At 50.4% G+C, this 24,781-nt stretch overlaps 1 protein-coding gene across 1 annotated transcript in view; it reads right to left on the reverse strand.

Annotated features, from left to right (window-relative positions):
* Positions 1 to 6,064: 6,064 nt before the first annotated feature.
* Positions 6,065 to 24,781, reverse strand: part of CLDN15 (claudin 15) — a 121,410-nt gene continuing 102,693 nt past the window's right edge. The window contains exons 3-6 of the mRNA XM_078669223.1: positions 24,423 to 24,587; positions 15,564 to 15,645; positions 9,744 to 9,854; positions 6,065 to 7,583 (exon numbers count right to left, since the gene is read on the reverse strand). Coding sequence (XP_078525349.1) covers positions 7,460 to 7,583; positions 9,744 to 9,854; positions 15,564 to 15,645; positions 24,423 to 24,587 — 482 coding nt within the window. The 3' untranslated portion in view covers positions 6,065 to 7,459. The remainder of the gene's footprint in view (positions 7,584 to 9,743; positions 9,855 to 15,563; positions 15,646 to 24,422; positions 24,588 to 24,781) is intronic.

Below are 24,781 nucleotides of genomic sequence, written 5' to 3' on the forward strand. Positions count from 1 at the left end.
TCAGTGTGCAGAGAGATGCAGTGAGGTCTTGAAGCCTGTGCAGACCTCATGTCAGTGTGCAGAGAGACGCAGTGAGGTCTTGAAGCCTGTGCAGACCTCATATCAGTGTGCAGAGAGTCGCAGTGGGGTCTTGAAGCCTGTGCAGACCTCATATCAGTGTGCAGAGAGTCGCAGTGGGGTCTTGAAGCCTGCGCAGACCTCACGTCAGTGTGCAGAGAGACACAGTGGGGTCTTGAAGCTTGTGCAGACCTCATATCAGTGTGCAGAGAGATGCAGTGGGGTCTTGAAGCCTGTGAAGACCTCATGTCAGTGTGCAGAGAGACACAGTGAGGTCTTGAAGCCTGGGCAGACCTCATATCAGTGTGCAGAGAGACGCAGTGGGGTCTTGAAGCCTGCGGAGACCTCACGTCAGTGTGCAGAGAGACACAGTGGGGTCTTGAAGCCTGTGCAGACCTCATGTCAGTGTGCAGAGAGATGCAGTGAGGTCTTGAAGCCTGTGCAGACCTCATATCAGTGTGCAGAGAGACGCAGTGGGGTCTTGAAGCCTGTGCAGACCTCATATCAGTGTGCAGAGAGTCGCAGTGGGGTCTTGAAGCCTGCGCAGACCTCACGTCAGTGTGCAGAGAGACACAGTGGGGTCTTGAAGCCTGTGCAGACCTCATATCAGTGTGCAGAGAGATGCAGTGGGGTCTTGAAGCCTGCGCAGACCTCATGTCAGTGTGCAGAGAGACACAGTGGGGTCTTGAAGCCAGTGCAGACCTCATATCAGTGTGCAGAGAGACGCAGGGGGTCTTGAAGCCTGTGCAGACCTCATATCAGTGTGCAGAGAGAAGCAGGGGGTCTTGAAGCCTGTGAAGACCTCATGTCAGTGTGCAGAGAGACGCAGGGGGTCTTGAAGCCTACGCAGACCTCATGTCAGTGTGCAGAGAGACGCAGTGAGGTCTTGAAGCCTGTGCAGACCTCATGCCAGTGTGCAGAGAGACGCAGTGGGGTCTTGAAGCCTGTGCAGACCTCATGTCAGTGTGCAGAGAGTCGCAGTGAGGTCTTGAAGCCTGTGCAGACCTCATGTCAGAGTGCAGAGAGATGCAGTGGGGTCTTGAAGCCTGTGCAGACCTCATGTCAGAGTGCAGAGAGATGCCGTGGGGTCTTGACGCCTGTGCAGACCTCATGTCAGTGTGCAGAGAGTCGCAGTGAGGTCTTGAAGCCTGTGCAGACCTCATGTCAGAGTGCAGAGAGATGCCGTGGGGTCTTGAAGCCTGTGCAGACCTCATGTCAGTGTGCAGAGAGACGCAGTGAGGTCTTGAAGCCTGTGCAGACCTCATATCAGTATGCAGAGACGCAGTAAGGTCTTGACGCCTGTGCAGACCTCATGTCAGTGTGCAGAGAGACACAGGGGGTCTTGAAGCCTGTGCAGACCTCATATCAGTGTGCAGAGAGACGCAGTGGGGTCTTGAAGCCTGTGCAGACCTCATGTCAGTGTGCAGAGAGACGCAGTGAGGTCTTGAAGCCTGTGCAGACCTCATGTCAGTGTGCAGAGAGACGCAGTGAGGTCTTGAAGCCTGTGCAGACCTCATGTCAGTGTGCAGAGAGACGCAGTGAGGTCTTGACGCCTGTGCAGACCTCATGTCAGTGTGCAGAGAGACGCAGTGAGGTCTTGACGCCTGTGCATACCTCATGTCAGTGTGCAGAGAGTCACAGTGAGGTCTTGAAGCCTGTGCAGACCTCATATCAGTGTGCAGAGAGACGCAGTGAGGTCTTGAAGCCTGTGCAGACCTCATGTCAGTGTGCAGAGAGACGCAGTGAGGTCTTGAAGCCTGTGCAGACCTCATGTCAGTGTGCAGAGAGACGCAGTGAGGTCTTGGCGCCTGTGCAGACCTCATGTCAGTGTGCAGAGAGACGCAGTGAGGTCTTGACGCCTGTGCATACCTCATGTCAGTGTGCAGAGAGTCACAGTGAGGTCTTGAAGCCTGTGCAGACCTCATATCAGTGTGCAGAGAGACGCAGTGGGGTCTTGAAGCCTGTGCAGACCTCATGTCAGTGTGCAGAGAGACGCAGTGGCATCTTGAAGCCTGTGCAGACCTCATGTCAGTGTGCAGAGAGATGCAGTGAGGTCTTGAAGTCTGTGCAGACCTCATATCAGTGTGCAGAGAGACGCAGTGGGGTCTTGAAGCCTGTGCAGACCTCATATCAGTGTGCAAAGAGATGCAGTGAGGTCTTGAAGCCTGTGCAGACCTCATATCAGTGTGCAGAGACACACAGTGGGGTCTTGAAGCCTGTGCAGACCTCATGTCAGTGTGCAGAGAGACGCAGTGGGGTCTTGAAGCCTGTGCAGACCTCATGTCAGTGTGCAGAGAGATGCAGTGAGGTCTTGAAGCCTTTGCAGACCTCATGTCAGTGTGCAAAGAGACCTCTGTAAAGGGCTGGTCTGACATCACAGGCCAGCCACAGGAGGCACCATTACACACTGCATTTGAGAAGAGGGGTACATATATAGAGCCATGGAGGTGGCACAGATATGTGCTGCACACGTATGTGCATCCCCAGACAGCCGGCTGAGTCTGAAATGGTAGTAACATTTTTTTAGCGAACCGGCCAATAGGAAGTGACCCCAAAACTCTTCAAAGCCTAAAATGTTCGTAAGATCCCCAAATATTCTACATGTGCTTACACTGTAAGAAAAACAGTGTCCAGTACTTTATTTGTAAAACAATAAGTGCCAGGACCGTCATCAGGTGGTCACTTATTCCATACACAGCCCATTGCTACTGTCAGTGCTGCCAACTGCAGTAACAACACAATTCCTGACCATCACACTGCCAATCGCACTGCCCATCGCACTGACCATCACACTGACCATCGCACTGACCATCACACTCCTACAGATGTGACAATTCAGACTATTCCAGGCCCCCAAAGCTATAAGCTATATGGGCAGCAGGTACTAATCATTTAAATACATATTAAATTAATAAACAACTGTTGCTGTGCTCGTCTCTAAATTAGACAAACAGCGCCACCATGTGTCAGACTCTCATAAGTGCCAGTGTTGACACCCAAGTGCCGGTGCCGACTCAAATTAAGCACCGGCAGCTTCTCTGCAATAGGAGGATCCTGTTTGCAGGAGGGGAGTGGCGGCCATGCTGACCGCTTTGTGTGGCGCATGCACATGAGCCGCTGCTCACATCCGCTGTGGCACCCGCCTTTTAGCGAGCGAAAGACCTGTGGTCAGCAGGGCCCCCGGGCGCTGTAGAATTAAAGCTGCACTAATGGAGGACGCGCTGCACGGCAGCGCGCTGGCAATGAACTACCATTCCCAGAATGCCTTGAATTCTCATGTATCCCGAACAGAAGGCGGTCGCCTCGCATTATCAGGTTTAATGGCGATTAGGGGAATAATTGTTTTAAAAGGTACCTGTCTTGCCGTTGACGGTCTCAGCTGCTTCGGTGCTTGTCTCCTCCTGACAGACACCGGGGCACAAAGACAGGCTCCCTACCCAATACAGACGCTGCTATCATGCTATACGAAGCATAGGAGCAGCATGGGGATTGGTCCTAGTGGCTGGTCGGATTCTCACTCAGGCACAGGGGGCCTGCAGCTTTTCTCCAACCCGGCTGTCAACACAGCTGGATTGGAGAAACCTAAGTGCGCATGTCGGTTGGCCAGTCGAAGACAGCCTGCCAAACCGTCGTGGACTTTACAGTGCCCATCATGCCTCCTCTCTGTCATGGCTTGGCCCCTCCCTTCCGAAGACTCCTTGGCTCAGTCAGTCTGTGGAAATTAAAATGATAATATTGTTTTATTATCATTATATTTTTCACTGACTTTCTCTGCCCAGTGGGGCGACGCTCCTCCGCCATTACGGAGGAGCCGCCCCTGAATTAATGGAATTGGTTCTGCTGAAGTTCAGTAGAAACCATGGGGAATATTTACTAAGAAGTGACGGAGTGTGGCTTTAGCCTTTATGACATAACACCGCACTCCGCCACTTCTGAAACGCAGGGCTTCACCATATTTACAACAAAATGGTGCAGCCCTACCTTTTCCCCTGATCTGGCACTAAATTTAATAGCCTAGCGCCAACGCAGACACCATTGCATCATAGTGCAAGGGTGCCTGCATTGAGGGGAAGATTGTTTATGTGCAGGAAGGTCTCCCTTCCTGCACATAAACAATTTTTAAATGGCGTTTTGTAACGTCTATGTGTGCTGATTAATGCAGCACACATAGAAATTGCAAAACGTCATTTTTTTGAAGGGACAACTTCCTGCACATAAACAATCAATGGCATTTTGCTGTTTCCATGTGTGCTGCACAACGCAGCACACACAGAGACAGCAAAAACGAGGAGAAATTAAACATTTCTCCTTGGATTGCCAGGTTAAGACCAGGTTCTCCCTGGTCTTAATCTTGGCGCTGCCTCCTAGTTACACCTCCCTTGTAAATAGGGGGCATCATTCAAATCAATGGGTTTTGCGGTGGAACCACGACAACACCCATTGCCCACCCCTTTCACGCTCAGGGGCCGATTCCGATACGTGTCGGAAGAGGGACGGATTCCATTCTGACCGAGCCATTCCGATGGGCTCGGTCGGAATGGAATCCGACTCGGATTTCCGGATGGCCTACGACGGGCTCGGAGAGCCCGTCTGCCATCCGGAAATCCTTCAGTACTCCCCCGGTCACCTCTTTACGACCGAGGGAGTACGATGGCAGTTAATCACTGCCTTTTCCTGCCGGTCTGTCTGGCACAAAAGGCAGTCGCAAACTGTCTTTGGGGGCCCCCAGAAGGGCCCCCATGTGCGCAAGGCTGCCGAATAGCAGCCTGTCTGTGGATCCGTGCACCCGGTGGCAGGCACCCTGGGGTGCCGGACACAGGGTGCAGGGATGAACTGCACCCCTGCTTTTCTCAATGCATGCGTGCATTCCTCTCGGAATGCATGCCTGCATTGTGAAGTAGACGAGTTCGACCGAACCCTGTTCAGTCGCATCGTATTAGCAGGCTGTAACCCACGACAGCAGGTTGGTGGGTTACTGCTCCTGACCGATGTCGGACGGACTGAGTCCGTCCGACATCGGAATAGGCCCCTAAGTGTTACATGAAAGGGGGTCTCATTTACAAGGCAGCTTTAAGCCACGTTAAGATGCCGTTGAGTCCTGTGTCTCTGTTTTCTTTCGGAACCTGTCCAGTGCTTAATTTGTGCCAGTATTCGCCAGTGCTTAGCACTGGCACGTATTTGTAAATACTGTCACTAATAGTGGCAGTCGACCACATGATCTCGCTGGCTGCCTCTCTTTGAGCAGACCTCATCGATAGCATGTTCAATATACTTTATAAAAGAATAAAAGCTATGGGCCCGGGCATTATGTAGAGCGCATAATGATCAGGAATAATCAAAATGTAAGGCTTGTCTTGTGTGATGGTTTGGCAATGCTCTCAGGGACACTGGTAGTGCCAACCATGGTGGCCTCCTCTGAAGTATCTTGAGCCCTGGCACTTACATCATTACAAATTAAGTGCTGTCCCTTGTTATGCCTGGGTGAGTGATCAGAGTAATTTTGGTAATTTTTTCAAACTCTTGGGATGTGAAATTAGCACAAATTACATCATTACTCTGGTGGCATAATTTAGAGTGTTTTGGGTAAAAATGCCTACCGCAGAAGCACAGGAAGAGAGCGTGAGCAACTGTTCTGTTGCATTTAATGCTATTTTCGTAGCATAAAATGTATACTAAAACCTAAATCCAGGTTTATGCTACTCTCATAATTTCACATAATCTTGTGTAATTTTGCTGTAATTTCAGGTAATTACGCTGCAGAAAGGCACTCGAGTTACGTCCACCTCAACCTATGACCCTATCCCTGCCTCTACGAATGTCCTTTGTATCTCATTATATGTGGTCTCTGGTGGGAATGGCGAGCGACAGACAAGAACTTCACTTTTATAGGGTCCTGTGCACAAGGTTAGTGGGAACTGGCAGACGCCCCCCGGCTCGCCTGCTAGTCCTGGGCAAAAGAACTTTATAAAAACAAATATCACATAAACAAAATAGACAACCAGTCGAGTTAGAAAAAAATACACGGAAATGTTTGTATTTGGTCTGCAGCAAATTCTTTGTCGAAATCACAGTCATGAGATAAGCGAAAGCTGTACAGAGTGAGCCTGTCCAAACTGCAGGTTTATCAAAATCACAAACAAATCATGGGATGAGCAGACCTCATGGATTCCATGACAAGCAAACTTACTCCAGGAGTAGCCTTTTCTCATTGATTTCCTATATTTCCATTCATCTATACATTAAATATACAAGTGACCAGATAGTGCAATAGGCTGAAGACCAAATCAACTTTCTGACTGCCACTGGCTTGAATATTTACATAGCTATACATCTAGACATCAGAGAAGAAAAGGTTTACAATGTCGATCACTTCGGCCCGCGCTGCTGGGGATTCAATCTTCTGAGGAACATCTGAAGCTTGATGATCACCCAGGTCAGACACACAACCAGGTGTTATCGCAGACGAAGCAGGTCATGCCGGCATGCCGTAAGTGCATCTCAAACCTACAGCGATTCTACACAGATACAAACAGTGATTATAGCAGACCAGCACCGTCTTAACGGGAATATTGATTCTCAAGATCTCCAGGATATCAATGAGAATCCCTCCAGAGCTCGTCCATTGGAGACCAGTCGCTGCTTCGTATTGGTCGTCATCGTACATCTGTATCCAGGATACAGAGGAAGAGGAGGGCATTGGGTGATCCAGCACATAAAAAGATTGCTGGAGAGTGATCACCCAGTCAGGCACACAGCCAGGTGTTACCGCAGACGAAGCAGGTCATGCCGGCATGCCGTAAGTGCATCTCAAACCTACAGTGATTCTACACAGATACAAACAGTGATTATAGCAGACCAGCACCGTCTTAACGGGAATATTGATTCTCAAGATCTCCAGGATATCAAAGAGAATCCCTCCAGAGCTCGTCCATTGGAGACCAGTCGCTGCTTCGTATTGGTCGTCATCGTACATCTGTATCAAGGATACAGAGGAAGAGGCGGGCATTGGGTGATCCAGCACATTGAAACATTGCTAGAATGTGACCGCCCAGCAGTTGACGACAAACAAAGAGAACACGCGAGAGGACTTCCAAACAAGCGCTTCAGAGTACAATCCTCTCCAAGAAGATATTCCTGATAATTAATTTTCTACGAGCAAAGTACGCCTGGGGTCTTCGCGGACACAGTCTTAGGTGGGAGCGGCCAGATGCAGGCTGGTGTGAAAGAAATTTTATTTTCTTGAGATATTAGTGCCTTGAATGGTGCGTATGGCAGGGATAGGGTTAACCTGTCCATGAGGCTGGTTGGAAAATCTCCAAATTTTCAGACTGCCATGTCCACCTTGCTGTCTCTCTTGGTGCAGGAGCACCTGTGCTCTGGCTCAACGTCCAGCCTCCGTACATTAGACATAGGCGTTCTTCCCATATTTGCATATGCTCGTGTTGGAGTCGTATCGTGGGAGAGCAACTTGCGGTGCTGTCTTTGCGGACGTTGACGCCTTCGGGGCCTGGTACTGGTAGTTGTAGCTAAAGAGAACACAAAGGAGAATAGTAGGTTGAGTCTATTATTTTTTCATTTTGTTTAATAATCTGTTTTATTGGTGAAACATAAACAACAGCACAGCAATGCACCAGTGTTATGGCATGCATGAGATGAAAATGTACATGAGCATTATGAATTGGTCGATATTACATTGACGACATTTTTATAGATTACATCAATAACATCATGATCCCCCGCTCGGAGACGGCCATCATCAGTGAGCGCATTCTCGAGTCTCATTTTGTCACATCGCAATTCATCTGTTGGAGACACACATACATCTCCCCGAAATTTGCTCCACATACCCCACTTGCGGTCCCACTTCCTAGGGCATCCCTGTGTTTGAAGACATCTTTTTCAACTATCATGGCTCTATCCATGTCTGCCACCCAGTCACGAATACTAAGCATCGCTCGCACACCCCATTTCCGTGCGATGTTGCGTTTTGCAATGGCCCATTCCAAGGAGGCCCATGTTTTCTCGGTCTGTGTAAGGTCGGTGGCGTCCCCCACATTGAGTAATCAGAGTTTTAGGGAGGACGTCAGCGTCTTACCCCCAGCCCCTCCTCTTCCCATTTGTTTGGTAATGGCGTCTCACCATGATCGAGCTGCTGGGCAGTCCCATATAGTGTGAAAAAAGGTCCCCTCCTGGCGGCATTGTCGGAGACAAAGGGGATCTGTCTGTTTCCCCATTTTGACTAGAATGCCCGCCGCCAAATTTTCTTGATGGAGGATCTACAGCTGGACCAGTCGCAGTCTCATGGGGATGGCCACCTCTCTAGGGGAGGTGTTACATTCTGATATAGCTTTTATTTATTATTTAGTCTTGTAAGACTGTTCCTTTAAATGCATGTGACATGTTATGTTTCTGCTTACATTCCATGTTCTGAACAGAGTTTTCCTTATGTAGCATTCTGCACTTTCTGGCAGTTTAATCTTGATACAGCTGTACTAAGAACTTATGCTGTGCTGTTAAATAAACCTTTTAAATTCAAGCTGTTTCCTGGATTACAACAGGAGGCCAAGGCATTGCGCCAATCATCCTCCTCGAAAACGCCCAGGTCCACCTCCAAAGTTGTCGCAGATGCCCAAAAGGGTCCGGTCGGTTATAAATCAGTTTTTTGTACGTGAGGGATATGGTTTTTTGGTTCATGTGATCTAATAGTAACCTATCTTCCAGTGGAGAGGCCTGCGAAGTGGGCTACACTGCTTTGAGTGCCTGGCTAATCTGTAAATATCTGAATGCTTCGGTCTGTGCAAGCCCGTACTTCTTCTGGAAGTCTGTGAAAGTGGCTAGTCTCCCCGAGTTCCACAGATCCCCAACAGTTGAGATGCCAATCAGGTCCCACTTGTCAAACCCTCAGGTACTCAGGCGCCCGAAGAATTCGGATTCCCATAGTGCTGTAGCAAGAGTAATTCGATTGTGCCAACCCATTTGTTTATTGACCCTATGCCAAGTTTCGATAGAGCATGCAGTGGTTCCAGTGAGATTTAACTTTCAGGGGTTTGTGAGCCATTGATCAGTGCGAAAGTTCGGGACTTCATGATTCCCATGTGCCCATCGGTTAATCGCCACTAACTGAGATGCTTGATAGTATGTTTTAATGTCAGGTAGTGCGATGCTCCCCTCTTACCATCCCGCCGAATGTTTGTTCATGGCAATCCGTGGTGCAAGGACATCCCATGGGAGAGCGCGCACGGCATTGTCGATGCTAGTGGAGTAGGAGTCAGGAACCTTATTGGGGGTGTTTGAGTCAATGATTTTTTAAGACAGTGCTTTCTTCCCCCCTTTACTACCTTTTTATATTAAATACCAAAGGTTTTTGCGGCACCACAGGTGAAGCTAAGGCTTATGGGCCACCCAACAGATGACAATGGTGCTACTCCTGCTCTGTGGCCCAAGGAGCTGTCAGCAAGACCTGTTGTGCGTGCCTGAAGGGAAGGGGGTTGCTCAAAAGGAAAACTTCAATGGTTTGTGGGGAGCCCCATTGGGCTTTAAGTGATTCTGAGCATGGGGAACCTGGCAGATGCTGCCACCCCGACTTTGATTCCCCACACCAAGGCGCTAGTAGAACCAGTAACTGACCCTAGACACAGACCAGGGCAAGGAAGCGTCTCACACCAAGGCGCTGGTGGTTCTCTTACCTTTTGACTTGCGAAACCTGAGTCTTGTACGAACAGCAGAGGAAGCCGCCGCCTACAACGTCCAGAAGAGCGCCGGACCAGCCGAGGTAGAGCGCGGGTCCGATTTCATACCTGTGAAGGAAGCCGGACATCCGTTTAATCCCATCTTTCTGCACTGGTCAATTGGCTTATAATTTGCCTAAATATTTCAATACCCATCTTTGTGATTATGGTTCTATGGCTAATTTATGTCTGGTTATGAAAACAAGAAATAGTTTGCATTAGATACATGCGATTTATTTTATAAATAATGCTTTGCTACATAGGAACATTCTTTGTTTCAAAAGAAAAAGAATAAACATAAAAAACATAGTTAAAATCTGTGTGAATGGAACTTTACATGGAATGTTCTGTAAAGTTTGCGTGCCAGTAAAAGGCTCTGATCGGCAGTTGTACTCTTCTGTGTCCGGCAGATCGCCAGTCCCGTTACATGTCATCCCCCTCCCCCAAGACAAAGGGGCTGATTTACAAAGAGCCTCCGCAGTCATAGCAGGATCTCCGCACTTGTGGAGAAAAACTCTCTGAGTGTGCAGGTCATTAGATGTTTAGGGGCTCATTAGGATGGCGGAAGGACTGTCACCCGTCCTCCGACCGCAAAGCACCAAATAAAGATGGCGGGAGGAATCCCAACACGACCGTGGCGGTTGCAAAGACCGTCCGCCACAAAACCGCCACAGGCAATCTTTAGGATTGCCTGGCGGAGCGGTCTTCATCAGTAATATGGCCTAGCAGGCACCATTCGCAAAATTACGATGTTGACTCTTGACAGCCTTTCCAAAGGCTGGCGGGGATTGGGTTTAGGGGCACGTTGCAGTCCCCCCATTTGTTGGGGGAGGCAAGGGTGCAGTTGGTGGGTACCCATGGAACCCCCATCATTTCACAGCACAACGTAGCAGGCACTGCATGGTGCCTGCCACGTAGTGCTGTGAAATTCACAACATGCTGTTTTAGCATTGTGGCGGGTGCTGCTGTTAGCAGCACCCGCCGCAATGTTACATATCAAGATCCGACCACCATGGTGGCGATCGCATCCTGATCGGGTGTGTGGGACCGCCGCATGCATGGCGGATGGTCCCGGTTTACACCAAGATGGCGAATGGACTTGAGTCTGTCCGCCATCCTAATGAGCCCCATAGTTCTTTGGGCGTTTGATTTAACAAAACAAAACAACTTTGTTAAAGTTTGTTGAACAGCTGTCAAAACCGATGGCAGCCGTCCACCAAACATTTTGTGCCTTGACAAGAACCACCATGATGGCAGTGCCAGTCTTTGTGTAGAGCTCACTGCTGGGCTGGAGGGGCTCTCTACATTTGGCAGATGGTAGACTGTCAGTGTGGAAGACATAATGTCCTTCGCCACCTTGATGGACTGTACTGTGTAAGGTAAACTCCAGATCAGCCCCTCAGCCTGGCCGCTCCCCCTCAACACATGAGGTCCTCTTGACCCTTTGGTCCTGATTGAAAGGACTTGATTGTGGACACAGGGCGGACCCTTCCTCACAGCCCTAATGTTTCAAATACTTGATCTGCCAGGAGCAGCCTTCCCATCTTGGTGATTTAATGATAGTTCATCTCTAGCCAATGAGTGAAGACTTTATACAGACAAGTAAAGGAGGACCGTCCAGGGAGAGGTAAGTAAAGGTCAGGAACAAGCCTGGAAGAGACAGTCAGCAAACACGAAAGAGCGGTGCTTCATATGGAGCACGTCACAGCCGAGGACCCTGTCAAGGTATTCTTTCTGTCTGAGGACTTTTTTTGGGGGCATTTCACTGATTTGGACAATTTTATGGGTATTTCATGGTAATTATGTAGGGGTTGTTTGATAACTAATGGGCCTTTGTGTACGTATTTTGTACATCATGTTAATTTTGTGGAGGCTATTGTAAGAATGACGATCATTTTGTGGAGGTTATTTTATTTCACTTTGTGGAGGTCATTTTATGACTGGTGGTCATTTTGTGGAGGTCATTTTATCGCCAATGGTAATTTTGTAGAGGTTGTTTTATGACTCATGGCCATTTTGTAGAGATTACTTCATTTTACTTTGTGGAGGTCATTTTATGACTTTTAGTAATCTTGTGGAGTTTGCTTTACAGCTGGTGGTCATTTTGTGGAGGTTATTTTATGGCTGATGGTCATTTTGTGGAGGTTATTTTATGGCTGATCGTCATTTTGTGGTGGAGTTATTTTATGACTCGTGGTCATTTTGTGGAGGTTATTTTATGGCTGATGGTCATTTTGTGGAGGTTATTTTATGGCTGATGGTCATTTCGTGTAAGTAATTTTATGGCTGATGGTTATTTTGTGGAGGTTATTTTATGACTCGGGGTCATTTTGTGGCAGTTGTTTTATGGCGGATGGTCATTTTGTTGATGTTATTTTATGGCTGATGGTCATTTCGTGTAAGTAGTTTTATGGCTGATGGTTATTTTGTGGAGGTTATTTTATGGCTGAGGGTAATTTTGTGGAGGTTATTTTATGGCTGAGGGTCAATTTGTGGAGGTTATTTAATGGCTGATGGTCATTTTGTGTAAGTAGTTTTATGGCTGATGGTTATTTCGTGGAGATTATTTTATGACTCGGGGTCATTTTGTGGCAGTTGTTTTAGGGCGAATGGTCATTTTGTGGAGGTTGTTCTATTACTCGTGGTTGTTTTATGGAGGTTGGTTTTATGACTCATGGTCATCTGGGAGGTTATTGTATAACTCATGGTCATATTGGGGAGGTTCTTGTATATCTGATGGTCATTTTATGGAGGTTATTTTATGGAGGTTATTTTACGACTTTTGGTTATCTTGTAGAGATTGCTTTACAGCTAGCCGATGGTCATTTTGTGGAGGTTATTCTATGGCTGAGGGTCATTTTGTGGCGGTTATTTTATGGCTGAGGGTCATTTTGTGGAGGTTATTTTATAGCCGATGGTAAGTTTGTAGAGGTTGTTTTATGACTCATGACCATTTTGTAGAGATTACTTTATTTTACTTTGTGGAGATTATTTTATGACTTTTAGTAATATTGTGGAGTTTGCTTTACAGCTGATGGTCATTTTGTGGAGGTTATTTTATGGAGGTTATTTTATGGCTGATCGTCATTTTGTGGTGGAGTTATTTTATGACTCGTGGTCATTTTGTGGAGGTTATTTTATGGCTGATGGTCATTTTGGGGAGGTTATTTTATGGCTGATGGTCATTTCGTGTAAGTAGTTTTATGGCTGATGGTTATTTTGTGGAGGTTATTTTATGACTTTAGGTTATCTTGTAGAGATTGCTTTACAGCTAGCTGATGGTCCTTTTGTGGAGGTTATTTTATGGCTGAGGGTCATTTTGTGGAGGTTATTTTATGGCTGAGGGTCATTTTGGGGAGGTTATTTTATGGCTGATGGTCATTTCGTGTAAGTAGTTTTATGGCTGATGGTTATTTTGTGGAGGTTATTTTATGACTTTAGGTTATCTTGTAGAGATTGCTTTACAGCTAGCTGATGGTCCTTTTGTGGAGGTTATTTTATGGCTGAGGGTCATTTTGTGGAGGTTATTTTATGGCTGAGGGTCATTTTGTGGAGGTTATTTGACAGCCAATGGTAAGTTTGTAGAGGTTGTTTTATGATTCATGGCCATTTTGTAGAGATTACTTTATTTTACTTTGTGGAGGTTATTTTATGACTTTTAGTAATCTTGTGGAGTTTGCTTTACAGCTGATGGTCATTTTGTGGAGGTTATTTTATGGCTGATGGTCATTTTGTGGAGGTTATTTTATGGCTGATGGTCATTTCGTGTAAGTAGTTTTATGGCTGATGGTTATTTTGTGGAGGTTATTTTATGACTTTTGGTTATCTTGTAGAGATTGCTTTACAGCTAGCTGAAGGTCCTTTTGTGGAGGTTATTTTATGGCTGAGGGTCATTTTGTGGAGGTTATTTTATGGCTGAGGGTCAATTTGTGGAGGTTATTTAATGGCTGATGGTCATTTTGTGTAAGTAGTTTTATGGCTGATGGTTATTTTGTGGAGATTATTTTATGACTCGGGGTCATTTTGTGGCAGTTGTTTTAGGGCGAATGGTCATTTTGTGGAGGTTGTTCTATTACTCGTGGTTGTTTTATGGAGGTTGGTTTTATGACTCATGGTCATCTGGGAGGTTATTGTATAACTCATGGTCATTTTGTGGAGGTTCTTGTATATCTGATGGTCATTTTGTGGAGGTTATTTTATGACTCATGTTAATTTTGTGCAGATTATTTTATGGCTCACTGTGATTTTATGGAGGTCATTTTATGATGAATCATTCATTTAGCGGAGGTTGTTTATGGTCGATAGTAATTTTATGGAGGCAATTTTATGACAAATGATCATTTTGTGGAGGTTATTTCATGACTCGTGATCATTTTGTGGAAGTTATGCTAAAGCCTGTGGCTGATAGTAATTTTGTGGAGGTTATTTTATGACTCATGGTCACTTTGTAGAGATTATTTTATGATTCATGGTCATTTTGTGGATGTTGTTGTATGGTTGATGTCCATTTTGGGAAGATTATTTTACAGTTGATGGTCATTTAGTTGAGGTGGTTTTATGGCTGATGGTAATTTTGTTGAGGTTGTTTTACGGCTGATGGTTATTTTGTGGAGGTTGATTCACGGCTGACGGTCATTGTGTGGAGGTTGTTTTAAGGCTGATGGTCATTTTGTGGAATGTGTTTTACGGCTGATGGTTATGTTGTGGAGGTTATTTTACAGGTGATGATCATTTTGTGGAGATTGTTTCACGGCTGACAGTCATTTTGTGGAGGTTGTTTTAAGGCTGATGGTCATTTTGCGGAGGTTGTTTGACGGCTGATGGTCATTTTGTGGAGGTTGTTCTAAGGCTGAGGGTCATTTTGTGGAGGTTGTTTTATGGCTGCTGGTTATTTTGTTGAGGTTGTTTTAAGGCTGACGGTCATTTTGTGGAGGTTGTTTTAAGGCTTATGATCATTTTGTGGCGGTTGTTTTAAGGCTGATGGACATTTTGTGGAGGTTGTTTTAAGGCTGATTGTCATTTTGTGAAGGTTGTTTTAAGGCTGATGGTCATTTTGTGGAGGTTGTTTTACGGCTGACGGTCATTTTGTGGAGGTTGTTTTATGGCTCATGGTTATTTTGTAGAGTTTATTTTAAGGCTGATGGTCATTTTGTGGAGGTTGTTTTACAGCTGATGGTCATTTTGTGGAGGTTGTTTCAAGGCTGATGGTCATTTTGCAGAGGTTATTTTAGGGTTTATTGTAATTTTGTGAAGGTTATTTTATTACTCATTGTCATTTACAGTGGTTATTTTATGGCCAGGGGTAAAATCAATGGAATATTTGATCATAGTTGCTGGTTTTATCTGAGAATTTAAAATGGGGATATTTTTGAGCGGGTTGTAACGAGATTTTAGAATCAATGACTATTTCATATGTGGTATTTTATGACTGCTGTTCCTTTGCAGGGGCATTTTATGAGTGGTGGACATTTCATTAAGGTATTTATGATCCCAAAATGCATTTCTGTTCCCAAAATGATTCACTTTGGTATCTCATAGCTTATGATACAGAATGTCAGGGGTTCACCGTGGTATCTCAGGATTTGTGGTACAGAATGTCAGGGGTTCACCATGGCCTATCAGGCTTTGGATGTGGAACCTCAGACTCTGATGGTGGGTGCTTGGGGTGTAGGCTGGTGCATTCACGGTGCAGGTCAGTCATGAGAGGTGATTGTGCCAACGTTTACTTCCCTTTTCCAACCAGAGGTTCTTGCGCTGACTTGAGTGGAAGAGACTTACTTTGTTCCAGGGTACAGCGGGTCGAAGAACTCTTTGGTGATATTGAAGGCGTACCATGAGACGGCGACTCCTGCGCACAGGCCTGTGGAGAGAAACCAGTGGGTGAGAAACAATGATCACATGACGGGGAGCTGAAGGGAGAGTCTCTATTGGTGCACATCACCCCATCCCCAAGCCATGAACTGAGGACACCAATTATTACTGACCATAGGTTATCACACATGCACCCCTCACCACACTGACCAATGAAGACACGTCACACAGCGGAGATCACATGCACCCCCCACCACGCTCACCAATGAAGACACGTCACACAGAGGAGATCACATGCACCCCCACCATGTTCACCAATGAAGACGCGTCACACAGCGGGGATCACATGCAGAGCACCCACCACGCTCACCAATGAAGACGCGTCACACAGTGGGAATCACATGCACCCTCCACCACGCTCACCAATGAAGACGCGTCACACAGCGGCGATCACATGCAGAGCACCCACCACGCTCACCAATGAAGACGCGTCACACAGTGGGAATCACATGCACCCCCCACCACGCTCACCAATGAAGACACGTCACACAGAGGACATCACATGCACCCCCACCACGCTCACCAATGAAGACGCGTCACACAGCGGGGATCACATGCACCCCCCACCACGCTCACCAATGAAGACGCGTCACACAGCGGGGATCACATGCACCCCCACCACGCTCACCAATGAAGACACGTCACACAGCGGGGATCACATGCACCCCCCACCACGCTCACCAATGAAGACGCGTCACACAGCGGGGATCACATGCACCCCCACCATGTTCACCAATGAAGACGCGTCACACAGCGGGGATCACATGCACCCCCACCATGTTCACCAATGAAGACGCGTCACACAGCGGGGATCACATGCACCCCCACCATGTTCACCAATGAAGACGCGTCACACAGCGGAAATCACATGCACCCCCACCATGTTCACCAATGAAGACACGTCACACAGCGGGGATCACATGCACCCCCACCATGTTCACCAATGAAGACGCGTCACACAGCGGGGATCACATGCAGAGCCCCCCACCACGCTCACCAATGAAGACGCGTCACACAGCGGGGGTCACATGCACCCCCACCACGCTCACCAATGAAGACACGTCACACAGCGGAGATCACATGCACCCCCACCACGCTCACCAATGAAGACGCGTCACACAGCGGGGATCACATGCACCCCCACCACGCTCACCAATGAAGACGCGTCACACAGCGGGGATCACATGCAGAGCCCCCACCACGCTCACCAATGAAGACGCGTCACACAGCGGGGATCACATGCACCCCCACCACGCTCACCAATGAAGACACGTCACACAGCGGAGATCACATGCAGCCCCACCACGCTCACCAATGAAGACGCGTCACACAGCGGAGATCACATGCACCCCCACCACGCTCACCAATGAAGACGCGTCACACAGGGAGGATCACATGCAGAGCCCCCACCACGCTCACCAATGAAGATGCGTCACACAGCGGGGATCACATGCACCCCCCACCACGCTCACCAATGAAGACACGTCACACAGCGGAGATCACATGCAGCCCCACCACGCTCACCAATGAAGACACGTCACACAGCGGAGATCACATGCACCCCCACCACGCTCACCAATGAAGACGCGTCACACAGCGGGGATCACATGCACCCCCACCACGCTCACCAATGAAGACGCGTCACACAGCGGGGATCACATGCACCCCCACCACGCTCACCAATGAAGACGCGTCACACAGCGGGGATCACATGCAACCCCACCACGCTCACCAATGAAGACACGTCACACAGCGGGGATCACATGCACCCCCCCCACGCTCACCAATGAAGACGCGTCACACAGGGAGGATCACATGCAGAGCCCCCCCATGCTGGCCACATGCAGACACGTCACACAGCGGAGATCACATGCACCCTCCACCACGCTCACCAATGAAGAGGCGTGACACAGCGGGGATCACATGCACCCCCACCACGCTCACCAATGAAGACGCGTCACACAGCGGGGATCACATGCACCCCCCACCACGCTCACCAATGAAGACGCGTCACACAGCGGGGATCACATGCACCCCCACCACGCTCACCAATGAAGACGCGTCACACAGCGGGGATCACATGCAACCCCACCACGCTCACCAATGAAGACACGTCACACAGCGGAGATCACATGCACCCCCACCACGCTCACCAATGAAGACGCGTCACACAGGGAGGATCACATGCACCCCCACCACGCTCACCAATGAAGACACGTCACACAGCGGAGATCACATGCACCCCCACCATGTTCACCAATGAAGACGCGTCACACAGCGGGGATCACATGCACCCCCACCACGCTCACCAATGAAGACGCGTCACACAGCGGAAATCACATGCAGAGCCCCCCCATGCTCACCAATGAAGACGCGTCACACAGAGGGATCACATGCACCCCCACCACGCTCACCAATGAAGACGCGTCACACAGCGGGGATCACATGCAACCCCACCACGCTCACCAATGAAGACGCGTCACACAGGGAGGATCACATGCTGAGCCCCAACCACTGTTAGAGGTTTTGAGGATTGCCTTGGACTATAAACATCTTTAACCCAGAACTGAACCTCTGACGTCACATCACGCACCAACCAAGCCCTTGAAAGGACACAAGGGTTGGCATTTTTGGTGATTCTTTGCACAACAGCAAGACCGCTGCTTAGTGACGACTCACACTGCAAACCAGCAGTTTGCTTTTCATCAGTGTTTCTTAGTACATCACAAGGCATCGATTTAAGACTTCATTTAAAACTGACGTGAGTGAGTGAGTATTTGGAGAGGCTGCCTTACCTGCAAAAAAGAGTGAATAATACCTGGAATGAGGTGAGCTGCCCCCTATCGAAGGGGCAAAGACCCGCCTCCTGAATTAAAGAGGTAAACGTCAAAGTACAGTTACCAATGCCTAGAAGCAAGACTTCAACTGCCAGCGCATAGAAACAAGGCTTGAGCTGCCCATGACATACTATGAGCGGTCCTCAGTCTGCCCATGACATACTATGAGCGGTCCTCAGTCTGCCCATGACATACTATGAGCGGTCCTCGGTCTGCCAATGACATACTATGAGCGGTCCTCAGTCTGCCCAGCTCTGTGGTACATATATGGCCGGTCCATGATAGTGACTGAGGCGGGAGCAGGGCTCTGTGCAGGGCTCTGTGCAGGGGCAAGGCTCCTGGGTGGGGAGGTGGGCGCACAGGGGTGAGAAGGGAGGGGCGCAGGATGCATTGCAAAAAATAAAAAATAATAACACTTGCCGGTGCCGCTGGGTCCCGCGTCTTCTCTCCCGCTCGCCTGTGTCTGACTTCAGGTTGGAACAGGAGCAGGCAGCCAGGCTCCAACCCCTAAGCCAATCACGACGCTGCAATGCAGCATTGTGACACGGCGTTCAGCCAGGGACTGTAGTGGTGGGCATGTCCTCCACACAGGCTGTAATGCAGCCTCCATGGAGAACGTGGAAAGGTTTGGGCGGTCCGAGAGGGCCGGCCAGACAGTCCTTGCGCACAGGAGTGGGCAAACCACTGCCCCCTCACGCACCGCCGCAGCAGGAGGACAAAATCAAACTAATAGCCTTCCGTTATTATCAGTTTATTTTTCCTTTCTTTTGCTGCTCCTGGCAGTGGGGCGACGCTCCTCCGCCTTGGCGGAGGAGTCGCCACTGTCTCTGTGTTCTTGGAGTTGTGTTGGGGGGCTGAGAGGGGTTCGGGGGTTCACAAGTGACCGCAGGGAGGCAGGAGCAGGGCTCCGGGTCCTTGGAGGTGTGTTGGGGGTCGTGAGAGAGGTTTGGGGGTTCACAAGTGACCGCAGAGAGGCAGGAGCAGGGCTCCGGGTCCTTGGAGGTGTGTTGGGGGTCGTGAGAGAGGTTTGGGGGTTCACAAGTGACCGCAGAGAGGCAGGAGCAGGGCTCCGGGTCCTTGGAGGTGTGTTGGGGGGCTGAGAGGGGTTCGGGGGTTCACAAATGACCGCAGAGAGGCAGGAGCAGGGCTCCGGGTCCTTGGAGGTGTGTTGGGGGGCTGAGAGAGGTGTGGGGGTTCACAAGTGACCGCAGGGAGGCAGGAGCAGGGCTCCGGGTCCTTGGAGGTGTGTTGGGGGGCTGAGAGAGGTTTGGGGGTTCACAAGTGACCGCAGAGAGGCAGGAGCAGGGCTCCGGGTCCTTGGAGGTGTGTTGGGGGCTGAGAGGGGTTCGGGGGTTCACAAGTGACCCCAGAGAGGCAGGAGCAGGGCTCCGGGTCCTTGGAGGTGTATTGGGGGCTGAGAGGGGTTTGGGGGTTACAAGTGACCGCAGAGAGGCAGGAGCAGGGCTCCGGGTCCTTGGAGGTGTGTTGGGGGTTTTGAGAGAGGTTTGGGGTGCACAGGTGCCTGGGGAGAGGCAGCAGCAGGGCTCTGGATCCTTGGAGGTGTGTTGGGGGGCTGAGAGAGGTTTGGGGGTGCACAAGTACCTACAGAGAGGCAGCAGGGGGGCTCTGGGTCCTTGGAGGTGTGTTGGGGGGCTGAGAGAGGTTCGGGGGTTCACAAGTGACCGCAGAGAGGCAGGAGCAGGGCTCCGGGTCCTTGGAGGTGTGTTGGGGGGCTGAGAGGGGTTCGGGGGTTCACAAATGACCGCAGAGAGGCAGGAGCAGGGCTCCGGGTCCTTGGAGGTGTGTTGGGGGTCGTGAGAGAGGTTTGGGGGTTCACAAATGACCGCAGAGAGGCAGGAGCTGGGATCCGGGTCCTTGGAGGTGTGTTGGGGGGCTGAGAGGGGTTCGGGGGTTCACAAATGACCGCAGAGAGGCAGGAGCTGGGATCCGGGTCCTTGGAGGTGTGTTGGGGGGCTGAGAGGGGTTTGGGGGTTCACAAGTACCCACAGAGAGGCAGCAGCAGGGCTCCGGTTCAATGCAGGTGTGTTGGGGGGCTGAGAGAGGTTTGGGGGTTCACAAGTGACCGCAGGGAGGCAGGAGCAGGGCTCCGGGTCCTTGGAGGTGTGTTGGGGGCTGAGAGAGGTTTGGGGGTTCACAAGTGACCGCAGGGAGGCAGGAGCAGGGCTCCGGGTCCTTGGAGGTGTGTTGGGGGTTTTGAGAGAGGTTTGGAATGCACAGGTGCCTGGGGAGAGGCAGCAGCAGGGCTCTGGATCCTTGGAGGTGTGTTGGGGGGATGAGAGAGGTTTGGGGGTTCACAGGTGCCGACAGAGAGGCAGCAGCAGAGCTCCGGGTCCTTGGAGGTGTGTTGGGGGGCTGAGAGAGGTGTGGGGGTTCACAAGTGACCGCAGGGAGGCAGGAGCAGGGCTCCGGGTCCTTGGAGGTGTGTTGGGGGGCTGAGAGAGGTTTGGGGGTTCACAAGTGACCGCAGAGAGGCAGGAGCAGGGCTGAGGGTCCTTGGAGGTGTGTTGGGGGGCTGAGAGAGGTTTGGGGGTTCACAAGTGACCGCAGAGAGGCAGGAGCAGGGCTCCGGGTCCTTGGAGGTGTGTTGGGGGCTGAGAGAGGTTTGGGGGTTCACAAGTGACCGCAGAGAGGCAGGAGCAGGGCTCCGTGTCCTTGGAGGTGTGTTGGGGGCTGAGAGGGGTTTGGGGTTTCCAGGTGCCTGCAGAGAGGCAGGAGCAGGGCTCCGGGTCCTTGGAGGTGTGTTGGGGGGCTGAGAGAGGTTTGGGGGTTCACAAGTGACCGCAGAGAGGCAGGAGCAGGGCTCCGGGTCCTTGGAGGTGTGTTGGGGGGCTGAGAGAGGTTTGGGGGTTCACAAGTGACTGCAGGGAGGCAGGAGCAGGGCTCCGGGTCCTTGGAGGTGTGTTGGGGGTCGTGAGAGAGGTTTGGGGGTTCACAAGTGACCGCAGAGAGGCAGGAGCAGGGCTCCGGGTCCTTGGAGGTGTGTTGAGGGTCGTGAGAGAGGTTTGGGGGTTCACAAGTGACCGCAGAGAGGCAGGAGCAGGGCTCCGGGTCCTTGGAGGTGTATTGGGGGCTGAGAGGGGTTTGGGGGTTACAAGTGACCGCAGAGAGGCAGGAGCAGGGCTCCGGGTCCTTGGAGGTGTGTTGGGGGGCTGAGAGAGGTTTGGGGGTTCACAAGTGACTGCAGGGAGGCAGGAGCAGGGCTCCGGGTCCTTGGAGGTGTGTTGGGGGTCGTGAGAGAGGTTTGGGGGTTCACAAGTGACCGCAGAGAGGCAGGAGCAGGGCTCCGGGTCCTTGGAGGTGTGTTGAGGGTCGTGAGAGAGGTTTGGGGGTTCACAAGTGACCGCAGAGAGGCAGGAGCAGGGCTCCGGGTCCTTGGAGGTGTGTTGGGGGGCTGAGAGAGGTTTGGGGGTTCACAAGTGACTGCAGGGAGGCAGGAGCAGGGCTCCGGGTCCTTGGAGGTGTGTTGGGGGTCGTGAGAGAGGTTTGGGGGTTCACAAGTGACCGCAGAGAGGCAGGAGCAGGGCTCCGGGTCCTTGGAGGTGTGTTGAGGGTCGTGAGAGAGGTTTGGGGGTTCACAAGTGACCGCAGAGAGGCAGGAGCAGGGCTCCGGGTCCTTGGAGGTGTATTGGGGGCTGAGAGGGGTTTGGGGGTTACAAGTGACCGCAGAGAGGCAGGAGCAGGGCTCCGGGTCCTTGGAGGTGTGTTGGGGGTTTTGAGAGAGGTTTGGGGTGCACAGGTGCCTGGGGAGAGGCAGCAGCAGGGCTCTGGATCCTTGGAGGTGTGTTGGGGGGCTGAGAGAGGTTTGGGGGTGCACAAGTACCTACAGAGAGGCAGCAGGGGGGCTCTGGGTCCTTGGAGGTGTGTTGGGGGGATGAGAGAGGTTTGGGGGTTCACAGGTGCCGACAGAGAGGCAGGAGCAGGGCTCCGGGTCCTTGGAGGTGTGTTGGGGGGCTGAGAGAGGTTTGGGGGTGCACAAGTACCTACAGAGAGGCAGCAGGGGGGCTCTGGGTCCTTGGATGTGTGTTAGGGGGTTCTGAGAGAGGTTTGGGGGTTCATAAGTGCCCACAGAGAGGCAACAGCAGGGCTCCGGGTCCTTGGCAGTCACAGTGCGGGCCCTGGGTGGCTGTGACCCCAGCCCACGGAGCCTCACCCCGCCCCAGTGAGCCCTGGCAGAGCAGAGTGAGGTGACCTGAAGGCTGGGCTCTGCCAGCGGATCACAAGCTCGAGGGCCATTGTTTCCCAGGTCGGAGTCACGAGTCCAATCCCGGCTCCGCCTCACGTGACTGACGCAAGGTGTGATCGTGCCCACCTGCGGGGCTCTGTGGACACTTCAGAGGCTGCCCACAGAGGCTCAAAGCCATCAAGGACTTCGAGGCCTTGGGAAGGCTGGGAGGAGCCAACATTGGTGGCAGCGAGGACATCTACGGCTGCCTTTTATGAACTATTCAGATGGAATGGAAACATGAGAAGCCCTTCTAGAAAGTGGCGCTGTTCTGTCCGGCCAGTGTCCTCCGGAAATGACCGAAACAGAGCGTCGGTGGGTGGATGTATGGAGGTCGGTGCAGTCTGTCCAGATGAGCAGTGGAAAAGAAGGAACTGACATCTCTGTGTTGCTGCTTGTGAAGCTGTGATGGTGGGGCTCACACAGCTCAGGTGTAGACCTGTCGCTGCTGCATCCATCAGAGAGTTTGTAAACATCAGGTCATCTCCCAGTGGAGGCTCCAAGCCCATAACTGGACCCAATCCCCGAAGCCTGGGCTGCAGCGCTCACCCATGCGCTGGAAACATATGCACCCCTGAAGTCTTGCAGACTGCAGGCGGCCATTTTGCATGGAGCTGGAAACTGCTCCTCGGCTTTGATTAGTGCTGTATTAATCTGGGCCAGGCTTCAATTAGTGCAATACTGATTTGGGTGAGGCTACGATTAGAGCAGTTTTGATCTGGGCTTCGATTAGCACAGTAATGATTAAAGTCAGGCTTCTATTAGTGCAGTATTGATCAGGGTCAGGCTTTGATTAGTGCAGTGTTGATCATGGTAAGGTTTCAATTGGTGCAGTATTGATCTGGGTCTGATTTCGATGAATGCAGTAGTGATCAGAATCAGGCTTTGATTAGTGCAGTGGTGATCAGGGTCAGGCTTCGATTAGTGCAGTATTGATTTGGGTCAGGCTTTGATTAGTGCAGTAATGATCAGGGTCAGGTTTCAATTAGTGCAGTGTTGAGTAGGGTCAGGCTATGATTAGTGCAGTATGGGTCATGGACACATTTCTACTGCTGGAATATTGATTAGAGAGTCTTAGGTTAAAGGAGATTTGTTCAAAGCCAGGCATCTGTGAATTAATTTTTCTTTAGGGGAGCCAGCTATCTGGGGAGAGCTACCAATCCCTTAATGGTGATGATAGATCAGTTGAAATTTTTTTCTGTTCATGAAACCATTTTGCAAGAAACCTCAGACTGCCTGATTTTCACTGAAAGCCTAGGAGGTATATTCAAAGACCATGGGCCACTCAATGAGTCCCCATGTGAGCTTCCCCTCATCAATAGGGCTGCAGCTTCTATCACCAGCGTTTCAGAGGTACTGCCTGCGACTCGCTTACCTATAGCCCGATTGGTGTAAAAAGTACACCGATAGTTTCAACCTTTGAGTGTTATGCCTGGTACATTTTGGAGAACACACAAGCTAGCATCTTTATTGCATGGATTTCTTCCATGGGAATCGTGGAAAAATCATATAATTATTAAGAGAACTGGCAGAAACATTGGTATGGTTAGAAATGTGACTTTTAGCCGTGTTCCATTGCTACTCAGTAAACGACACGCTTGGTGTTACTAATACCCGTATCTTGATTGGAGGGCAGTCGTGTGCACACAAAATGGCAACCACAGGAAAGCAAAAGGGACTTCTTACCTCCAAATACAAAGATCGCTCCGCCAGCCGTCGCCAACTTCCCCTTCAACACTGCGTTCCCGTCCGCCACTTTGGTGCACTGCAGCCCCACCATCCCGCAGAGAGTGCCGAGGAAGCCCAACACCAGCGAGGTGATCATGAGGGCCCGGCAGGCCTGGAGGTACCCTGCGGAGAAGAGGAAGAGGTTGGGTCACAACACGCGATAACAGTTGCCTAAAGTATACAACATGATGGAGCAGGGGAAATACAAAACAAATGTTGTACCCCTTCAAAGTTAACGACATCATAACTTTAATGATACTAACTGTGTGACGCATGCAAACGAATCAACAAAATGCACTTAGACACCATATACATAG

The sequence above is a fragment of the Lissotriton helveticus genome, chromosome 12 (assembly GCF_964261635.1).
Source record: "Lissotriton helveticus chromosome 12, aLisHel1.1, whole genome shotgun sequence".
Taxonomy (NCBI): domain Eukaryota; kingdom Metazoa; phylum Chordata; class Amphibia; order Caudata; family Salamandridae; genus Lissotriton; species Lissotriton helveticus.